At 33.1% G+C, this 20,051-nt stretch overlaps 5 protein-coding genes and 1 long non-coding RNA gene across 6 annotated transcripts; 5 read left to right on the forward strand and 1 right to left on the reverse strand.

Annotated features, from left to right (window-relative positions):
• Positions 1–7,140: 7,140 nt before the first annotated feature.
• Positions 7,141–12,551, reverse strand: LOC130663380 (uncharacterized). Its single transcript, XR_008989183.1, has 3 exons — positions 12,140–12,551; positions 7,302–7,391; positions 7,141–7,229 (listed from the first exon to the last, which is right to left on the reverse strand). It is a non-coding gene; the product is annotated as an uncharacterized LOC130663380 (long non-coding RNA).
• On the forward strand, positions 10,461–11,909 carry LOC130663379 (TD and POZ domain-containing protein 1-like). Its single transcript, XM_057462561.1, has 2 exons — positions 10,461–11,506; positions 11,580–11,909. Exon 1 carries the CDS (start codon positions 10,527–10,529, stop codon positions 11,487–11,489), a length of 963 nt encoding a protein of 320 aa, XP_057318544.1. The 5' UTR covers positions 10,461–10,526; the 3' UTR covers positions 11,490–11,506; positions 11,580–11,909.
• A 199-nt stretch (positions 12,552–12,750) lies between the features above and the next one.
• Positions 12,751–13,864, forward strand: LOC130663667 (uncharacterized protein C9orf85 homolog). Its single transcript, XM_057463030.1, has 3 exons — positions 12,751–12,910; positions 13,017–13,450; positions 13,531–13,864. The coding sequence occupies exons 2-3, from the start codon at positions 13,021–13,023 to the stop codon at positions 13,836–13,838; spliced, it is 738 nt and encodes a 245-aa protein (XP_057319013.1). The 5' UTR covers positions 12,751–12,910; positions 13,017–13,020; the 3' UTR covers positions 13,839–13,864.
• Positions 13,865–13,931: 67 nt separating this feature from the next.
• LOC130663668 (outer dense fiber protein 3B-like) lies at positions 13,932–15,008 on the forward strand. Its single transcript, XM_057463031.1, has 4 exons — positions 13,932–14,081; positions 14,152–14,370; positions 14,429–14,636; positions 14,705–15,008. Exons 1-4 carry the CDS (start codon positions 14,033–14,035, stop codon positions 14,961–14,963), a joined length of 735 nt encoding a protein of 244 aa, XP_057319014.1. The 5' UTR covers positions 13,932–14,032; the 3' UTR covers positions 14,964–15,008.
• A 130-nt stretch (positions 15,009–15,138) lies between these two features.
• On the forward strand, positions 15,139–16,656 carry LOC130663669 (uncharacterized). The gene is made up of 3 exons (XM_057463032.1): positions 15,139–15,465; positions 15,529–15,752; positions 15,823–16,656. The coding sequence occupies exons 1-3, from the start codon at positions 15,340–15,342 to the stop codon at positions 16,151–16,153; spliced, it is 681 nt and encodes a 226-aa protein (XP_057319015.1). The 5' UTR covers positions 15,139–15,339; the 3' UTR covers positions 16,154–16,656.
• A 1,784-nt stretch (positions 16,657–18,440) lies between these two features.
• Positions 18,441–19,926, forward strand: LOC130678774 (intraflagellar transport protein 46 homolog). Its single transcript, XM_057486232.1, has 3 exons — positions 18,441–18,832; positions 18,893–19,087; positions 19,150–19,926. The coding sequence occupies exons 1-3, from the start codon at positions 18,609–18,611 to the stop codon at positions 19,727–19,729; spliced, it is 999 nt and encodes a 332-aa protein (XP_057342215.1). The 5' UTR covers positions 18,441–18,608; the 3' UTR covers positions 19,730–19,926.
• The last annotated feature ends 125 nt before the right edge of the window (positions 19,927–20,051 follow it).

The raw sequence follows: 20,051 nt of genomic DNA on the forward strand, positions 1-20,051 counted from the left end.
TTGTAAAACTTTTTAGTGGAATGGAAATAAAATGATGATGTCAAACAACCCCGTGTGTACAGAACCACCTGTTCACACTCGGGTATATTGTAAGCCAAGCAACTCGTGCCCGAAGGATAATCTAAGGATAAAGGTGTTGCTGACAGGAGCATACCAAGACACGCGTATGCTAATACATGTATGACATATATTGTTACAACAGTTGGTCCTCGTGTCCTGTGCTTCTGATCCGATAATACTACTCTGTTAAAATATCATCCTTCTGATGCATAATTCTTGTCTATATATCTATATATACATATATATATATATACTCAATCTCTCTCTTCATTTTTTCTGCTCGTCATGACATTTACTAAGTTTTATGTTTTATTTTTTAAATAAAATCTCCATTTATCTTTTTTATTCATTTAGTTTTGTCAGATCATTCATTTTTTTTTTTTTTTTTTTGTAATTTATTACAATTTTTTTGTGTAAATATTTTATCAAGAAAAAGTTGACTTTATTTTTTTATTAAAAAATTTTTTATTTAAACTTGAGATGAAAAATTTTAATTTTTTTCTATGAAAAAAAATCTGTGAGAAAATTTAATTAAAAATTTTTACTTCATTATTTAATAACAATATTTGATATCAATGTTTAATTAAAAACTTTTTTATACATAAAAATTTATCTTTATGAAGATTTATCTCGCGATTGTTGACATCAAGAATATTTCAAAATGAACGAAAAAAAATCGTATAATGAAGACAAGATTACGTTTTTTAGTTTTATACGCCATAAGAAATAATAGAGAAAGGCCATTAATTAAAATCTACATTGAAGCATATACGCAGAGTTCAACAACGCCAACATATGCTCATTATTATCCTACAGTATACAGTTGATTGTAGTCGAAATGACTGGCTGTGTTAGTTGAGCGCACACAAAGGTATACTCCCATATATATACATATATATGTTATAATACATCACAAAATCTTCTGAAACATCTACTCCGTACCTTAACAACACATTCTATAAAACACACACACACACCCTAATGATAGAGGAGAATTTATTTGGTAGCATTGTTATTAGAATTAGCAGAACACGCACTCCCAAAACAATTTCATGTACGTCGAGTGTATTCGTGCTCACAAACCGGCAACTAAATCCAATGAGACTGAACTGCACTCCCATACGTAATATATATATCTATATATATAGCCGCGTTATTCGCATATACTTATGTACATAGGGGGTATAACTACTGACAGAAATGTCTGGGATATTCCGTTACCTTCAGCTATGACGATAACATTCCTCAATAACCCTATGCTGCATATGAAATTCACTAAATCTCTCGATATATTTAATACTTCCGTCCTCGCACCTGAACAATACCTTTTCAATACTTAAACATTCTTTGTCACGCGAGTTTGAAATATTTATTTATTAGCTCGTCGGAATTGAGAGAGGGAGAGACGGAGAGAATTTATTGAGAGTGAACAGTAATAAACAAATATTTAATGCAACAGTATAAATAAAACGGTATTGAGTATTTTAAAGTCGATTAACCGATCAACCGTATCCGAACGGAAGTTTATTTGAAATCGTGCGATAAATATCCCTGAGCTAAAGAGAAAGAAATAAAATTTTTTTTTAGCAATACTACACGGTAGTTGTTGTTAAACTGTAATTTATCTATCGCTTTAATCTTTTTTATTGAGGTTTTTAAAAATTTTTCAGTGATTTTGCTGTTCAGTTTTGGTTTTTTAAACCTGGGTCAAAAATAAAACTTGATTTAGACTTGGTTTACCAAGTCGAAATTTGGAGCCGTTTTTCACAAGACAAACTCGACTTTTTTTACGGAGGTATGAAATATATTAAGTTTTCGCCTTGGTTTAGACTTAACTGGCTTACTTAGTCACGATTTAAGACGAAAAAGTTTAAATCAAGTCGAAATTTACTTGGTTTAGACTTATTCGACTTAAATTTTAAGACGAAAAAGTCAAGATCAAGTCGAAATTTACTTGGTTTAGACTTATTCGACTTAGAATGTAAGGCGAAAAAGTCTAAATCGAGTCGAAACTGACTTGATGTAGACTTATTCGACTAAAATTATAAGTCGAAAAAGTCAGAACTAAGGTGAAATAATTTTGATATATTAAGGCGAAAGTAAGGCGAATAAATGACTTTTTTTCGACTTGGTTTAGCAAGTCAAAAGTAATGTAAATGACTATCGTGCTCAAAGTAAAGACGAATAAGTTCAAACTAAGATGAAAAAAGTTCAAAAAGTTTAAAAAAATTAAATTCAAGTCGAAAAAGTCGAGATCTTATCAAAAAATCTTCGGCAAATCGACAACTTCAAAAGAAAATAAGGCGAAGCGAGCCTGAATCAAGTTTTATTTTTGACCCGGGTAACGCAATAAACACATACATTTGTGCTTGAAATTTCATTACTAATTTCATATAGAATTTAAAATACACGTTTTTGAGTTTTCAAATTAACACTTTGGATTTTCAAATACTTTTTTTTTTAAGTATTATGAAATTTCAAATAGAATTTTTAAAATTCAATATATGTTTTAGAATTTTCAATACTTGCTTTGAAAATTTAAAAATCAAGTATAAATTTGAAGTACGTTTATTAAAATTCATATTTTTGTTCTTAATTTTGAATACCAGCTTGATTATTAAATTACGTATATTAAATTTAAAGCTTTTTTCATTGAAAATACAATTCAAATATCTAGTTATGAAAATTCAATTCCTTTTGTATTGTAATTTTCAAATTATTTTTAACAGTGTACAGTTTTGGTTTTTTAAAATTATTGAAAGCCATTGTCAAAGTAATTTATCATTTTAAAAATATATATAATATATTTTCCTGCAGAATCATGACAAAATATTATGAAAAAAGTTATAAAGTTTTAAAAACACTTAACTTTTATCTTATAATCTTTTTTAAACTTTATTTTATTCACGTTTCCGCGTTACCGACAACTATTTTATTTAGTTTTTTATTTAGTGTGTTTGAGAATTGGGGAACACATGTCGGTTCTCAGATACTAGACTACTCGGATGGTCCTTAAAGGGATTTTTTATGGAGATAAAATGAAAAAGTGTGTTAAAGATAAATATAAATATAAATAGGAAATAGGAAAATACCCAAGAGATAAATCCGGTGACAGTGCACTGGGATTTAATTTTTTTAGCATACAAATATTTAACCGACTTTTTTTTGTCATGGCTCCTCTTTTCACATACGTATGTACAGAGTATGTATCTGTGTGTTGGTTTATTTTTGCGAAATGAATAAGAGAATGTGGAATAAAGACAAGTGGCTAAGCGCTGTACTGGTAAGTGAAAAGGGATTGGAGGCATGATTTTCTATTTGCCTCAATATATAAATACAAAATACAAGTCGCCTCGTTTCCTCGCTTAGCTGAATGCCTAATGTATTTGTCCTGTAGATTCGACACGACTCTATAGTAGTAATAGAGTGTAAGCAGATATTATGGAGCTGAAAAATATACCGAGAGAATAAGATAGAGATAGAGATTCAGTCGCTTTCGACATTTATTTATATGGCATTTGAATCCCATGTGGAAGGGGTCGCCGTACTATTTTTATTTTTTTTTTTTTAACATCCCGTTTCGAGAATTTAAAAGTCAATGGGGTGAGGTCACGCTGTGCGAGAAGTACGAGTTAACAAACTATTTATCGAATAATTGAAATTCATCGGATTCATTTTTTTTTTAAATCAAATCGACCGAAATAAAATATTTTTAAATTATTTATCACAGAAAATTTTATTTACATTCAAATGAAATATTTCTCTGTATTTATTTCACGTCAGCCATAAATTTTCTTTTTTTCTTTTAAATATACTCTCATACTTTGTCAATAAATAAAAAATTTCCAATTAAATAACTTTCAAATATCCCATAAATAAAATTTTTCCTCAAAACTTTTAGCCCTTTTTTTTTATTAATTACTAACAAAAAAAATTCACTCGGGGATTAAATGACAGTGAATGTAAGCAAAAAATGGGATGGAAATAAGGTAAAAGGCAAAGGATCAGAGGATGTTTAGAATGTATGAGAAATTAAAACAGTAACAGTGTTGGAGTATCCTGGAGCATGTGAAGCTGAGTAGATCCCAAGTTATATCAGAGTGGAGAGACATCTCAGTAGACTATTAAACGCGTGAAGCTTCCGCAATGTTCCATATCCCCTCTGGGCAATGGGCTAACACTTACGCTAGTAGCTGTATAAGCATTAGCACTGACTACTATTCAACATACTAAACAGCCAGGCTCTGGTGAGATTTGAGCGTGTCGTTGCATCATCCCCAGGGTACTCAAGACACTCAAGACGCTCAAACTCGAGCCAAGTGTCTGCCGCACATTACTACACCCAGTGCACCCACACTGTTAACTTTTAACTGTAGCTACACAACGGGCTGTACAGCGGATAGCGGATACAGAGCATTTGCCACGTGGATCTCTGCTCGCGATTACTCACGTGGCCTCTCAACTCCTCAGTGGCTCTCGGTCCTATCCCCAGCCCCGGCACGACCTTGGTTCTCGATTAAACTTTAAACTCGGGCTGCGTTGTTAGGATACCAGCAAACTGATACCGTAGATCTGTGTCCATTTGAGCCAGTCCCTCAAGCATTAAACCCATTCTCCGCTTATCCGTTTCTCTGTCTCCGATCTCCACGTCATCAGAGTTCTGGCCCGTTCATTGCCTCCAATCCGCGTAGCTGCTCTATTTTTTATATTTTCACAAGAATTATTTTTATTGTTATTTAGATTTTTCTTCAAACGACCTCGGAAAACGACCGCCAGAGATACAAAGTACTTTTTAATGTTCCCTTCTATCAACTCGCGAAATTTAAAAATATTTTAAATTTTTTACACTCCAACGCATTCAATGTTAATAAATTTAATTTCAACATTACTTACAGAGATATATATGTATATAAAAAACATTTATGTAATTTTTTTAATTTTTGTTTTTTCAGGTGACGCAGAATACGGGACGAATGAAATATTTCATACTACGGAATATAAAATAAAAATTATTTTATTGCAAAATATTTATTTACATGTAATAAAATAATTTATAAAAAATTAATATTTCAAAATATTCACGTACGTGTAGCTGAATATTTAGTGTATTTAATAAAAACAAATCAATCAACCCCAATGACGTGTGTTGGAATTAAATTGAGGGAGAGTAGACGGAAATTTATCTACATCTACATCTACATCTATATCTACATAGATGTATATGAATATATATGTCTGTATATAATATAATATAATATACAAATGAAAAGAGATATATGGCAAACGGAGATGAAACGTATCATCAGAGAGTGGATGAGTGCATTGACTCGGTCGCATTAGCGGAATGATTGACGCGATTCCGTTAGCCCGTCTAGGACGGTTGCAGACCCTGGCTAATTGTCAAATTACGGAGATTAGAACAGTTAATGGACAGACACCGTATAGGTAAACCGGTGGTCGCGTGGACATGCGAATTGCCGCGGCGACCGCGAGATAAAATAATTTATCTCCGCGCAGAATCCGGTGAATCCCACCCCCAATCTACCACCACCCTAAGCAACTACCCTCGGCTACCCTCCATCAGTGTCTATGTATATTTAACTCCCTCCATTAGCACTCGAACCAAGTATTCCTACCCCAGACTACCCCACCGCTTTGATCCCGATGCCGGGCAGCATCTCAACCCTTTCATTCGGTCTATCATTCGCGCTCGCGACTCGGAGCCAACTCGGTCTCAAACTCTTCAGCCTCCAGCCTCCAGTCTCCAGCCTTCTGCTCGCTCATCTTCAGCTGATACTGGGCACTAGCTTCAAACAGTTTGTGACTTGTGATTGAACTCAAACCTCCATTCAATTTATAATATAACTTGTTTGATTGTTTAACTTTAAACAAATTTTATTTTAATCAGTGATTCCCATAGTGGCCAAAACTAGTTCATCAATTGAAGTGATTTAGTAAATTGAAATAATAATAGACTTGAGTCTAGTGATTAACTAATTTGTAAATTTACTTTTATCGGATAGTTTATTTTAAAAATCCAACTTAGGGTTTTTATTTGAAAAATAAATGTTGAGTTTTATGATAGTGGACAGCTAAGCCCAGTATCTGTAATAAAATATAAACTACCGGCTCGCTCAGTGGCATCTCCCATAAAAATATTATCGGATAATCTTCAGCAATATTTAATCCCTTTCAAAATAAGTTAAAAAATAATAACCGTGAAAAGGGTAAAGTAACTTAGTACTGTCGGTCGTAATAAAAATTTTACCTCACCGCTAGTTTTTCTATTGATATTTAATTCAAGCTACTAATCTATTACATCCGACATCAAAGGATCTTTTATCGCTTTAGCCATTTTTTATTTTAATTTTCACAATAATAATAAAAATAATATTTGCTTACAGATTCATAAAACTAGTGGAGCATCAGTCGTTTCATCAACTTTTAAAAGTACCATCAAATACTCTTTATGCTTTTGATTGTTGCTCAGAAAGCCTTGTTTTGATACTGGCTTTCGGGCAATAATCATAATCACAGGAGAGTATTTACTCAACAATTTAAATTCATCAATGAAATTATAATTTTTAAAAAAATATTTTTATGTAATTTTATTGTAAGACTTCTATGTAAAATGTTTTGTAATTACTTGTAATTATTGTTGCCCGCTGACGTTTTTATTGTTAATGTGGATTGAATATTACCGCTGGCGACTTATGTTCATGTTTATGGTATTGTATATATGTAAAATGAAACTCGAGTTGCGAATGACATAGAACGGGGATTAAATCTAATGGATTTGTTGCATCAGCAGTAGAACGTTGGCAATTAATTACTTTAAGTATAGGCCTAGTGTGTTGTTGTGACGCGGAGTCTTGAGAATAGATTCTGGACCGCGAGGTAGATAAATGTAGACATGGGTATAGGTGGGCGAGTATTGGCTTTCTAAGAAGCTTTTGATCACGATAAAACGTGTTGAAGTAAACACAAACAATCAATTAAATCTAACTAATGTGTATTTAAGTTCTACTCACCGATTTTCTAGGAAACGGCTGATGCTGATACTGATGCTGATGCTGAGACAGACTGAGGAGTTATTCACGGGATTTCATCTTCGACAGCAGATATTTTCACAAACATTTTCTCGCGGGATTAATCACCATTGAGTAATTCTACGGATGATAAATAAATATTATTAATTAAACAAATATAAATATTATTTCAAATAAAAATTTAATTTTTACCTGTTGATTTTATTGTTGGGAAATAACAGACATTTCCAAAGTAATTTAATTAACATCGATGTTAATTTTCGAATGTAAATATTACGAGCTCTGTAACGATAATCGATATTTGTTAATTAATAAATTTTTGAATAATGAAAATTGTAAAGACGTTAAAAAAAAAATGTAAAAAGTATTTTGTATAATAAAATGAGTTTTAAAACAGTTGGTAAAGGAAAAAAAATTCACGAGGATGAACAAGTCCCTTGATCATATATATGAAAATTTCGCCGTGTCACTCTGCATTCAAATTAGTCTCTCTCGATACACCTTTTAGTTTTTGATATAAAACGAAAAAAGGTAAATAAATATTGCCTGGATACGGCAGTTACAAAGCTCCCATCTCCAATACAGGTGACAGTGTATCATGAGAACCAGGAGCGGGCAAACCCCCACTTCATCCCCCGCTGTTACTGTTACCGAGCACGAACGAGCAGAGTAAAGCTCTAGCCACGTACGTATAAAAGACGTAAAGAGTTTTTCTGGTTGTCAAACCACAAGCTCCTCTCCGTGATATATCTATATAAATATAAATAAAAATATATTTAACCATTTTCCATTTTCCATTGTCCATGGACATGGTACAGAGCTTGAATCGCAAGTTATCGTACGAAACATGGGGATGGAGAAGATATGGGTCAGACATACAATATTAAAATTTTAAAAGCATTTCAAAGTACTGCTAATTCGCCAGTCTGCCCGTTGCATGTTTTCTCGGTCTCTAGTTTGCTAACTTTTATTGTCGACGTAATAGTATAGCTTTTACTCCGTTATACAGTCAACGTAGTTATTACAGAGGCTACAGCGGCTACAAACTCTTGTGATCTCCATCTACACCTTCACCAGAGCTGGTGGTGATGCTGAGCATCACATGAAGTATAAATATTTAGCATACTGGCATCAAGTCTGCCAGCAGCCAGACATTACCTGGAACAGAAAAAGAAGAAAAAATTTGCTTACATTATTATGTAATGGGGGTGTGACACATCAGGATTGCCAGTGTAAAATTTTTGACGTGGGGTGCAGTATAGCGTAGTGCGGAGTGGGAGGAAAGAGCAGCGGCACGGAAGCAGGGAAATCAACCTGGTGAAATAGTTGACAGATTGACAGTCAGTCGTGTTAAGGTTTCTCGTTGAATATTTTATATTGTTTCACCTGTCAGAGGGAGTCGGGTATATCTGATAGCTATCTATAGGTGCCCTGGCGAACTTTCGACCTGTAATGACCCCGCAGCATCACCTGGAATGGTGTGTGGATGGATATATCTGTGCTGATACAATGGATAGAGACGGAGAGATAACCAGACGGCGGTATTGTGAGCTAAATGAGTTTAATGTGAAAATCAATCTCAACTTTTATCTATCTTTGTCTATTGCCACTGGTTCCATCTGGGCTTCGCCTCCTACTACTCGAATTCCACCTCCAGTTAAAACTTTACCTCCACCTCCACCTCCATTTCCAGCCCCGACCTCCTCCATCGCCAACACCACCGGCTCTTGTTACCGAATAAATTATTGGTTGTCCTCTCTCCTAGAGCTCTCACTGATCTCTACCGAGAATCACTAATGACGATATCATTTATTCATAATGATAGACTCTTTACTTTTAGCCTTTAGTCATTTTTATTCACGATGGATACTTTTTGCTACTCCTTTTTTAGTTCCTTTCTTCGATAAGAAATTTAAATGCATTGTCTATTTTTGTTTATACATCAACTATTTAATTTCCTCTCAACCTTCAATGCCGTCTATCTTAAAAATAATTAAGAAAAAAAATACATCGATCCATGTACTTTAATTATCATTTGCTTTAGATCATTCGAGTCACATCATTTTCATTCCTGATAAATAAAAAAATTGTTTGTAGCAAATTTAAATTGTATTAATAAGGTAAAAAGCCCCTACACCCGCTCAGTACCATTAGTCGCTCACTTTAACTGTTCAAAGCGTTTTTTTGAATGTTTATTAAAAAAAATTACAACTAAAAATATTATTATTGATAAATAATTATTTGTGAATCTAAATATATTAAAATATGGTGTATCAAATTATTTTATAATAGATTGTAAATTTAAATTAAATGACTGTTTTCAAAATCGCGCTCAGCCGGGCATTTTTTACTTTAACGTTCATTCGTTAAATTAAATTTCGGTTACGTCAAATTTTTTAAGAATTGTTATAACTATATCTTATTCAATAGCCAACGTCTAATAATTTTTGGATTTTTTTTTAAAACGATAAATTATAAAAAAAAAAAAATATTTGAAAAAATTGCACCTACAGTTTTTTAAATTTTCTACATGTGCATATTTTTATTTTTCATTTTTTTTTAATTGATTTTTTGAAAAGAAAATCTGAAAGTTTTTTATTATCTGTCAACTTCAGGATCATTTTCAAAATTCATGAAATTTTATATTATGAAAGAATAAAGTCATATAATTTATAAATTAATTTCCAAATCAATAAACTTATAGCTTAATTGATATTGTCTTTGAGCGACTATAGGGCCATGTGTTGGTCGAGTAATGGTACATCACAACTTTTAGTGAGCGGCTATGGGTACACTCAAGGGCCTTATTTTAAAAATGAATAATAATTAATTATCAAGATTATTCTTCAAACTCAAATTTTATTATAATACTCGAAACTTCAAAAAATAACTATAAAAAAAATCTGGTTTTTCATTTTATTTATTAATTTATATTGAGTGATTTAATCTCACTCCAATGAAAACTGAGCGGGTATCGGGGCCTTTATCTTATATTTAAAAAAAAAAAAAATAAATAAATTTTTCAATCGTAAAACACATCTCAGATGCTTCGCATCATGAGTCGTGCAAAAAAAATGAAGAGCGGCAGCCATCTAAAAAAAACGGCGATATTTTAGAGAAACAAAACAATGACGTTAGTTCTTGTCAGTATATAATTATTGAACTGTGTTCTGATTGCGCTTATTGTTGGTTTATTATTTTAAAATAATATTTTTAATAGCAGAATAAAAAATAAATAATCAGTAAAAATTATTGTCTTAAATAATTTTGATTTAAATTTAAAAATCAGTGATTAATTATAAGCTACTCAATAAGTTGTATTTTTTAAAAATGAGTGAATACAGAGGTATAGGTTACTCAGGCGTTCGTACAGCTCGTTACAAATTCGAAGTGAAGAATTTTAATGAATTGGTGTCAATGAAAGAAGACCCTCCGAACACTTTGTTCGGCGGACTTGTATCTGACGAATTTTCATTTTTGAACGGTTATGATTATAGAAATGTATGGCGTTTGTACTTGTACTTGAACAATAATAAAAACAATGAAAACAAAGACTGGATATCGTTGTACGTAAAATTAACGATACCGATTTATCGAAAAGTTTCAATAGACGGTTCATTTTTTATCATCAATAATACAAACAACGCCCGAGAGTACGTTAGAGAGATAAACAAGGAAATTGTCAGTAATACCCGCGAAGGATTTTACCAATTTATTGAAAAAAAGCAATTGATCGAACGGAAAGACACGTTATTAATAAATGATGTTTTGACAGTAGGCGTTGAGTTTACTGTCTATGATGATGAGTTCAGAAGCATGACCACATTGAGAAAAAATCCTATCGCTGAGAGCATCAAAGAGCTCTACGAAACAAGAAAAGACTATGATTTCATCATCACTGTAGAGAACCGAAAATTCAAAGTTCATAAAATTATTCTGATTGCTCGCTGTCCAGTATTTTCGGCCATATTTGCTGGAGCCATAAAGGAAGGCCACAAAGATGATCTGTCTATTGCAGATATCAAAGCCACTGCATTTAGTAAAATGCTCGAGTTCATTTACACTGACCAAGTGACCGACGTAAATGATGTTGCTATAGATTTGCTAGATGCCGCTGAGAAGTTTCAGCTAAAAGTCCTTAAACAAGTGTGCGAAAATTCAATCTCTCGACGACTGACGGTTGAAAATGCCATCAAGAGTATGCAGTCCGCTGAACGTAATGATTCTCAAGATTTATTTGCTCATATAATTAATTTTATTGCTAAAAATGCTGCCAGTGTAATTGAAACTAAAGATTTTGTCGCCTTTGAAGAGGAGAAACCGTCAACGGGCATGTTGTTGTTCAAACAATTGGCACTTATTAACAAAGATAAGAATTAATAAACCGATTTTCTAAGGTATTGATTTTATTATGCACTCCGTAGCTTATTTATATTTTTATTTTAATTAATTACTCTTTACTTCTTTCAGATAAAATTAATTATTTAAAAATCTTCCATGTATGAGATAAAAAGTTTAACTGAAGAATTATTACTTAAATTTACTGCGTTACCTATTAAAATAATTAATAAATTATGAGATATTTGATTCAATAAAGCATTGAATGAGCTAATAAAAAATAATGAACATGTAATTTATAAATAATATATTTACGAGAATAACAACAAGAGAGCATGCATTACACACGATTATATTTAATGTATAGTTAGGATGCACTGAAAGGATTAATTATAAATCCATAGTTTATATTTTTTCAGTTCGTAAATATGTACCGCAAGTAAATTAAGATGAAAATAATAAATAAATTTAAAAAAATCAAGTAAATCTTACAATTACCTGCCCGTTATCAGGAGATTATCCGGATAGAGATCTTACGAGTCTGTTTACGTTAATTCGCGATTCAATACACTCATTAGCGAATCGTTATCGAATCAAATTATCAGCGAAGAAAGGAAATAAAAATGTATTTTTAAAACTATATATTAAAATATAAATAAAAAGAATTATGTGGGGAGAAAGGAACAACTTACTAATAATCTTTCATCCAATAACTGGTTTTTGAGGATAAAACATAGACCAGCCTCGATGGTTTGTCTGTGGCCTCAGGGTCTTCAGCTTTACCACCAACTCCAGCTCCAGCTGGAGCTCCAGCTTAAAACTCCAGCTTGTCTGCTACTTATACATATATTTATATACCTCGATACTTTTATGATCTCAATGATCTCTTCGGGGATGACTGACAAGGATAATAATGTCCATCTTCATATCAAGTGTTACTGACCCTACTCTTATCGACATTTTAATTTACTTTGTACTCTGACATACTCCTATCTCGCCTCCTGTACTTTTAATTCTATTCAAAGTTTTAAAACGTCCCGCGTCTAATTATACAGTATTTAAATAATTAAACTGTCTCATGTCATTTCATTTTCTATTCCTCTTATAAACTCTCCATATTTCCGTTAAAATTAATATATTTTTTTACAAAAAAACTCATTTGACATTTGAGACTGATCAGAAGCAGCTAAGCGAGTCCCGCCATTTGTTTTTTTTATTTTAAAATAAAAACTCTGCCTGCAGGTGGCGATCAGCGCGCGGTAGTTTTGAATTTCAACAGCAGGAGATTATTTGGCGCCACTTCACGAGTTGTTATTTTTTATTAGTAAACACGTGTCATTAAGGTTACAATTTTTTACTCTACTTAAATTTTTTAACATAAATTTAATTAATAATTAAAATTATAATTATTATTTTAATAAATTAATTATAAAGTTTTTATAAAAATTTAAATTAAAAAATAGGTGAGTAATTTTTCGAGGTTTTTGTTGATAAAGAAGTTTATAAATTTAATTTGTTTAATTTAATTTAATTTTCAATTATAATTATTCTTTAATTTTATTGTTTTAGTAAAATGAGCTGTCAAAAAGGTAATTCGAATCGCAACAGACCACAAAAGCATCAAAACAGACATGCGTTTAAAAATAATCTACATGACACTTCCCATACGACAAAGGCGATAAATAAAATTCAGGTTGTCAATGTCTGCGAGAAGTGCAAGAAAGTTATTGAGTGGAAGATCAAGTACAAGAAGTACAAGCCGCTAAAAGCTCCGGGTAAATGCTGCAAGTGCGAGCAGAGATGTGTCAAACATGCGTATCATATTATGTGCGGACCTTGTGCCAGCAAGCTGGAGGTTTGTCCCAAATGTGGAGATAAAACGGAGCTTGTCAAGCCAGAAGTCGAAGACAAACCTCTGACCCTAGACAGAGAACTTCGGCTGATGTTAAAGACACTGCCTGAGAGACGCAGAAGAACTTTTTTGCGTTACATGAACAGAAATGGTTTGTACTTAATTTTTTTTAAATTTATAAGCAAATTAAATTTGGAATTTTAATTTGAATTTATTTATTCAATTGTGTAGGCGTTAAAAAGGATGCAGGGAAACCTGGTGACTCTAAATACGAAGATGATGAAGATGAATATGAAGATGACGAGTCAAATTCCGACACCGAAACACTGACTGCTGAAGAAGCTCCGCTGACTAGGGATGATTTGGTCAATAAATTAAAATCTTTGATGGTAATGAAGAAGAACAAAAATGTTGATGACTCGGATTGCGACTCTGACGAACATGAAACGTCAACTTCTAGCTCTAGTTACAGTGATAATGACACTAATAATGATGGGAGTAGTGATGATGATGATGATGGTGATGATGATAAAAAGTAATTGTAGGTTTTGTTTTTTTTTTTAACAAAAGAAAATATATTATTAAAAAAACGATTATGCTTTTAATTACTTTTAATTACATGAAGATAGTTTTTAGTATTTACTTTTAATGACTCACTTCATAGATGTTTAGTATTTTCTAAATTTAATTTTTACAAGTAAGTATTTTCATATATTTTATTGATAAATTTAAAATGACGACGAGAGTGGTGGAGAAACAGATGCTGAGCTGCAAATCTCGAGGTATTTATTTAATAATCAACTGGCGAATTGATTATTTGGGTTAAATAATTTTTTTGTGGACGTGAATTAGGTCCTGGACCGGCGTACAAGCTGCCACCGGTGCTGGGCTACGAAAAACACGATCTCTCGCGCAGAAGAAACCCTGCATTCACCATCATATCTCGGCACGATGAAAAACTCCACGTTACTCCAGGTCCAGGTCCGAATAGATACAACACCTACCATTTAACGCGCCAAGGTCCAGAGAAACCGCCGTCTTTTTCCATCGCCGGACGCGCTCCGTTTGTTGGTACGAAAAAAGTATTAAAGTATTTTTACAACTGGAAAATAATAAAATAAATGTTTAGTCATCGGATCTGGACCAGGTCCTGGAGCATATCATCCAGAAACGTGTCCTCTAATCAACCACAGCCGCAGACCTCCATCATTTTCCATCCAAACGAGATTCAAACCAAATCATTTGTCATCAGATGGACCTGGGCCTAATTCCTACCTCGTTCCTTCATGTCTGGGACCTAAAATTCCCCATAAAAAAACTTGTGGAGCATTTTCTATGTAGCAAAAATTTTTTTTTATGTTTATGTAATTATTGAGTCTCTCAATTAATTTTAAAAAAATTTTAGAAAAGGAAGAACATCAGATTTGAGCAAAACTTCAGGACCAGGACCCGCCGATTACGGGAATCCAAATTACAACGTAGTAAAAAAACAGTATCCATCATTTTCACTGAAATTTCGTCAACGTGCGCTGAGTAATGCCAGCAGCGGACCAGGTCCAATGTACAATCCAACTTACAGACCAGGAAAAAAACCCCCGGCGTTCTCATTTGGGATTCGCCATAGCGAGTGTGAAGCTTTACCTCGTACTGACATGAACAATTAATAAAATATACACAAATTTAAACACCTCTGTTAATTTTTAAATCATTAAATACTTAATTTTAAGTATCAATTAAAAATACTCTTGCTTATCATTTATTGTCCGGTTTATTAAATTTAAATGAGATTGCGATCTCCCACGAGCGAGATTATGTCACGTCGCGGATAAATTAATTGCTCTAATCACTTAAAATTAGAGCGAACTGAAGATAACACATGACAATCAATATTTAAAATAATAATTTTGACAGAATTGAAGTGAGCATTATTTGCTATTAAATATATAAACCAGTCGCGATATATCCGCGTGACTTTTAGACAGACAATGGTTATAATTAAATTATAAAATATAAATAAGCTAAATTATTTGGTATCGTGATATGAAAACTTCACCGCGTCTATTTAATATTTTTGTGTACGTCAGACAATTAATGAGCATGGAACAAATTAAAGACTTATTTTACCTCCTTCAAATTATTTGTCAGCGGACTTTTACTTATCTAAAAGTATGACATTAAAAATTTTTTTGTTTTACTCGATGATTTTATTAATATATACTTTTTTTTCAGGACATTGTTTTAACGGAATTCATTCCTTTCGTAGTAGACCTGAGTAATTTCGAAGTGCGTGAACATAAAATCCGCTACCTGACATTTTCAAAGCAAGCTGTCGCTGATTTAGCGACATTTATTATTATATTCGCTCTATTCGCAACATTTTTATATCTTTCTACCCAATATTCAGACGAAATCGAACACTGTACACCTGAAATTGATCCTCCGCCAGAAAATCCGTATGTTCAACTCAATTCCTAATTAATTTCAGTATTTTCATGAGACAATAATTAAAATTTTTAAATCTAGACCAGTAGTCGACTTGACAGAAGACGAAAATGATCGGGACTCTGTCTACGAAATGCCGACAGTGAACTATCCCTGGGGCGACGGGTCAACAGGACCTGAAAAAATAATTCCCCGTAGAAAAAATCTGACGCAGCGGAAGTCAAGACCTTACTGCATATCGACGGACAACGAGTCCACGAGATCGGCAATCAGTATTAAAATGACCCAGTCGCAGCATTCACATTTAGCACCAACAGACAGCAAGATTTTTAACCGCCCAGCCGATTTTACGAACTCGTGGATAATTCGGAGGACAAGAAGTGGCCAAATTTACGGAAAATATCCCGTCTAATTGATCAGAAAACATAAAATTAAATTTTTCGTTTAAATATTCGGAGCCCTTTGAACTCCGGGACCTCTTGTCTTAGTTGACAATTTTCAGAAAAAGAGGAAAAAAAATAACCGATTTAATTTTGTATCAATGACCTCTTGGTACATCCAATGAATGATAGTTTATAATTTAATGTCATCTATATATAATGACAATGGTAATAGTAATAATTTATTAGTACGTAAATGCGACGTTAGAGAAATGAAGTAAAAATTAGATAAGATACTGAGAGTTCATGCTCCCGATTTGTCAATTATTCTTCGTCTGAATAATGAACCGCATCAGGAGATAGAGACTATCAAAGACTTTGGATTAATGCATTTACGTGCTAATTTATTTGATACTTTACATCGCTAACGAAATTATATACATTTTGCTAATTGTATTTTTTTATATTATTTATGTAACTTTGATATGTATTTATTTTTTTTATGCATTTTAATGAGAATCATGAATAAAAAAAGATGAGATAATTGGCTGGGAGTGGATTTTTTTGAAAATATGGCTTGTGATGTAAACTATTTTTAAAATATAGCGGAGATTTAGTTGAAACATCCGGAGTTGGAGGAAGTTCGTTATTGAATTTGTGTCGATCAATCTCCAAGTGCTAGAACAAATCAAATTCAATACAACGGTAATTTCATTGACGATTGAAAACGCAGATAATTTGGGATTATAACCGCGGCACTGAGCACTATAGCGATTATATTTCATACTTAGGTACATTGTGAAAATATTTTTCTGGAAAAATCACTAATGTCTCCTTTGAAATAATCGTGTATCGGAAAAGTTACCAGCAACTCTTGATATATAGGAAGTCATGCTCATATGACCCGGATTCGAAAAATAAATTTTTTTTAGGACTTTCTTGGATTTCGTCTGCTGGAAAACATCATAAGGAACAAAAAACGTTGATATTGTGCTGAATTATTCCCAGCGGAGAAAAAGTTACAGGCTACTCTTCGAAAAATACGTAGATAGTCTCATCAGCCCCTATCTGCGCGGAGTCGATTACTTAAAAAATTAATTTTATTCTAGCGGTTCTACATTTTTTTCTACTAAACTACACCACAAGGAACAAAAAACGTTTATATTGTGTTGGATTATTCCCAACTGGGCAAAAGTTACGGGCTACTCTTCATAAAAAGACATAGACAGTGGCATCTTCCCCCATGTTCCCCCATTCTCATTTGGGTCTGAACTCGAAAAATAAATTATTCTCAGGACTTTTTTGGGCTTCTCGTACTTGAGGACATCATAAGGAACAAAAAACGTTTATATTGTGTTGGATTATTCCCAACTGGGCAAAAGTTACGGGCCACTCTTCATAGGAAATCATGAACAGCCTCATCCTCATTTATCTTCATTTATCCTAATTTATCTTCATATGGGTCTGAACTTGAAAAATAAATTATTCTCAGGACTTTTTTGGGCTTCTCGTACTTGAGGACATCATAAGGAACAAAAAACGTCTATATTGTGTTGGATTATTCCCAAGTGGGCAAAAGTTACGGGCTACTCTTCATAAAAAGACATAGACAGTGGCATCTTCCCCCATGTTCCCCCATTCTCATATGGGTCTGAACTTGAAAAATAAATTATTCTCAGGACTTTTTTAGGCTTCTCGTACTTTAGAACACCTTAAGGAACTAAAATCGTTCATATTGTGCTGAGTTATTCCCAACAGATAAAAAGTAAAGGACTTCTATCGATATAGCTCATAATCGAAGTTTCTTATTATCCACGTAAGATATTCAATGACCGCAAAGGAAACTTATAGATACCATATTCATGACGTTTATTTCCAGAACACGATTGAAGTTTAACGAAATTATAAAGTCAAAGTCCGAATGATATTGGTCAAGACAAATAATTAAAAAGTTCAAATTCATACTCCGAATAATTTCCGCCGATCATAAATGATATATATATTTATATATATCCCTTATTCGCTCATGATGATTTTATTATCACACGTCGACGTCAGACGTATTTAAATATTCATGCAAACGTGAGATATCTCGATTTCCAGAATAACCAACGGAATATACTTCATTTAAATTTCATTTAAATTCTCTAAACTCGGAGCAGCTTTCCTCCAGTTCTCGTATTATTCCATCAATAATTATATTTAATAATAATATTTTTAGACAATTAAATTTTCATTACGTCAAATGGGTTTTATTTTATTAATTTAAATGCTGCGGGTTACGACAGGATGTTGACGTCAAAAAAAAATCGATTCCGTAGCCATGGCAACTTAAACTCAACATTCAAAACCCGTCTACGTGTTATTGTTATTTATTTAAAAGTGATTTAACGTACACAAGTTGTTAACAAAAAATTGATTTAGTATCGAGGTGAAGGTGCTCAAAAAATTTTCCACCACCGGACTTGGGGTAGCGGCTGCTCAAGAATGGACAGTAGTACCAGTGAAGAAGACGAGGAAGACAAAAAGCATTTTTCGGCATTCAGCAAATTTGACGAGAGCATCGAAGTTAGAAACGCCGAAGAAATAAAAAGTCCTGTCAGTGGTACAGAAAAGTCTTTACTCATGAGAAAAAGTTCAAAAAGTGTTTCAAACTCTTTCGAGGTCGAGGAAATGGAACTAACCTCCCCCGACAAACGAAGTTTCCGAAGGTATTTTATCAAATTTTTATTATCAAAATTCATTTTGAAAAGTCTTCGAATTTTTTCCAGATTTTCAAATCATGAAAATTCGTTTGAAAAACCGGTGAGACCAATCGAAAGTGATCCGTCTGACAGCGATGAAACTGATGACGATGATATTGAAGGTACCAAAGTTAAAAAACCTGTTGAACTTTACAATCCAAAAGAATTTGAAAATTTGGAAGCTTCCGCTGAAGTCAAAGAATTATTTCAAAATATCATGAGGTAAATATCTGTATTTTTTTTTTGATTTTTGAATAATTTATGTATCGATTTATTAATTGTAGGTACACACCCCAGAAGATAGAGCTGAATTATAAATTAGCCCCTTATGTAATGGACTTTATACCGGCGGTTGGTGACATTGATGCCTTTATAAAAGTACCTCGACCTGACGGGGTAGCTGATAAGGTCGGTTTGACGGTCCTGGATGAGCCATGCGCGAATCAATCAGAGCCCGCGGTTCTGCATTTGCAACTGCGGAGTCAAAGTAAAAGCGCGGACTCGCGCAGGACCGCGGTGATAAAACGCGTTGAGGACGCGGAAAAAAATCAAAAGTCAATTGACAGGTGGATTGAGGACATGGGTCTGTTACACAGAAGCAAACACCTGCCGGCGGTAAGACTGACCAGTCCTATGCCGGACATCGACTCGCTGATCCAGCAGTGGCCTCCTGATATCGAGGACAAGCTCAGCGAAGCTCAACTCGACTTTTCTACCCTCGACTGCGAGCTCCCGCGGGTTGTTGATTTAGTCTGCAATTTACTGGACATTCCTGTGAAACCTGAAACGAGACTAGAGTCACTGCATACTCTCTTCACTTTGTTTTTGGAAGTCAGGGAGTTCAAAGACCGCGGGACTTTTTGATTTTACTTGTTTTAGTATTAACTTTTTTATATTAATGTTTGTATATTTATATTTATATTCAAACCCGTAGTATTATTGATGTTCACGTGTTTGATAATAATTTTAAAATCTCTATTGCTCATGTATTATAAATATTAATAAATAATTTAATATCATCTTTGTATTCTAGATAATTTTAAAAAATATTTTACTCTGAAAAAATTCAAATAAAAAATCCATTAATTTAAATAAATTAATAAAATTTTAATATTTTCAAAACTTTTTCATTAAATAAATGGATCAGCACTCACGTGGCTCAATTATTTATTCAACTTAATTTTAA

Source organism: Microplitis mediator, chromosome 2, assembly GCF_029852145.1.
Source record: "Microplitis mediator isolate UGA2020A chromosome 2, iyMicMedi2.1, whole genome shotgun sequence".
NCBI lineage: Eukaryota > Metazoa > Arthropoda > Insecta > Hymenoptera > Braconidae > Microplitis > Microplitis mediator.

Excerpts from the sequence above, each read along its gene's own strand:
- LOC130663379 (XM_057462561.1), top strand. The coding sequence starts at position 10,527 with ATGAAAGAAGACCCTCCGAACACTTTGTTCGGCGGACTTGTATCTGAC.
- LOC130663667 (XM_057463030.1), top strand. The coding sequence starts at position 13,021 with ATGAGCTGTCAAAAAGGTAATTCGAATCGCAACAGACCACAAAAGCAT. Across the intron at positions 13,451-13,530 it reads GCGTTACATGAACAGAAATG|GCGTTAAAAAGGATGCAGGG; the intron begins GTTTGTACTTAA and ends TCAATTGTGTAG.
- LOC130663668 (XM_057463031.1), top strand. The coding sequence starts at position 14,033 with ATGACGACGAGAGTGGTGGAGAAACAGATGCTGAGCTGCAAATCTCGA. Across the intron at positions 14,082-14,151 it reads GCTGAGCTGCAAATCTCGAG|GTCCTGGACCGGCGTACAAG; the intron begins GTATTTATTTAA and ends GACGTGAATTAG. Across the intron at positions 14,371-14,428 it reads CGGACGCGCTCCGTTTGTTG|TCATCGGATCTGGACCAGGT; the intron begins GTACGAAAAAAG and ends ATAAATGTTTAG.
- LOC130663669 (XM_057463032.1), top strand. The coding sequence starts at position 15,340 with ATGAAAACTTCACCGCGTCTATTTAATATTTTTGTGTACGTCAGACAA. Across the intron at positions 15,466-15,528 it reads GGACTTTTACTTATCTAAAA|GACATTGTTTTAACGGAATT; the intron begins GTATGACATTAA and ends CTTTTTTTTCAG. Across the intron at positions 15,753-15,822 it reads GATCCTCCGCCAGAAAATCC|ACCAGTAGTCGACTTGACAG; the intron begins GTATGTTCAACT and ends TTTTAAATCTAG.
- LOC130678774 (XM_057486232.1), top strand. The coding sequence starts at position 18,609 with ATGGACAGTAGTACCAGTGAAGAAGACGAGGAAGACAAAAAGCATTTT. Across the intron at positions 18,833-18,892 it reads GACAAACGAAGTTTCCGAAG|ATTTTCAAATCATGAAAATT; the intron begins GTATTTTATCAA and ends AATTTTTTCCAG. Across the intron at positions 19,088-19,149 it reads TTATTTCAAAATATCATGAG|GTACACACCCCAGAAGATAG; the intron begins GTAAATATCTGT and ends TATTAATTGTAG.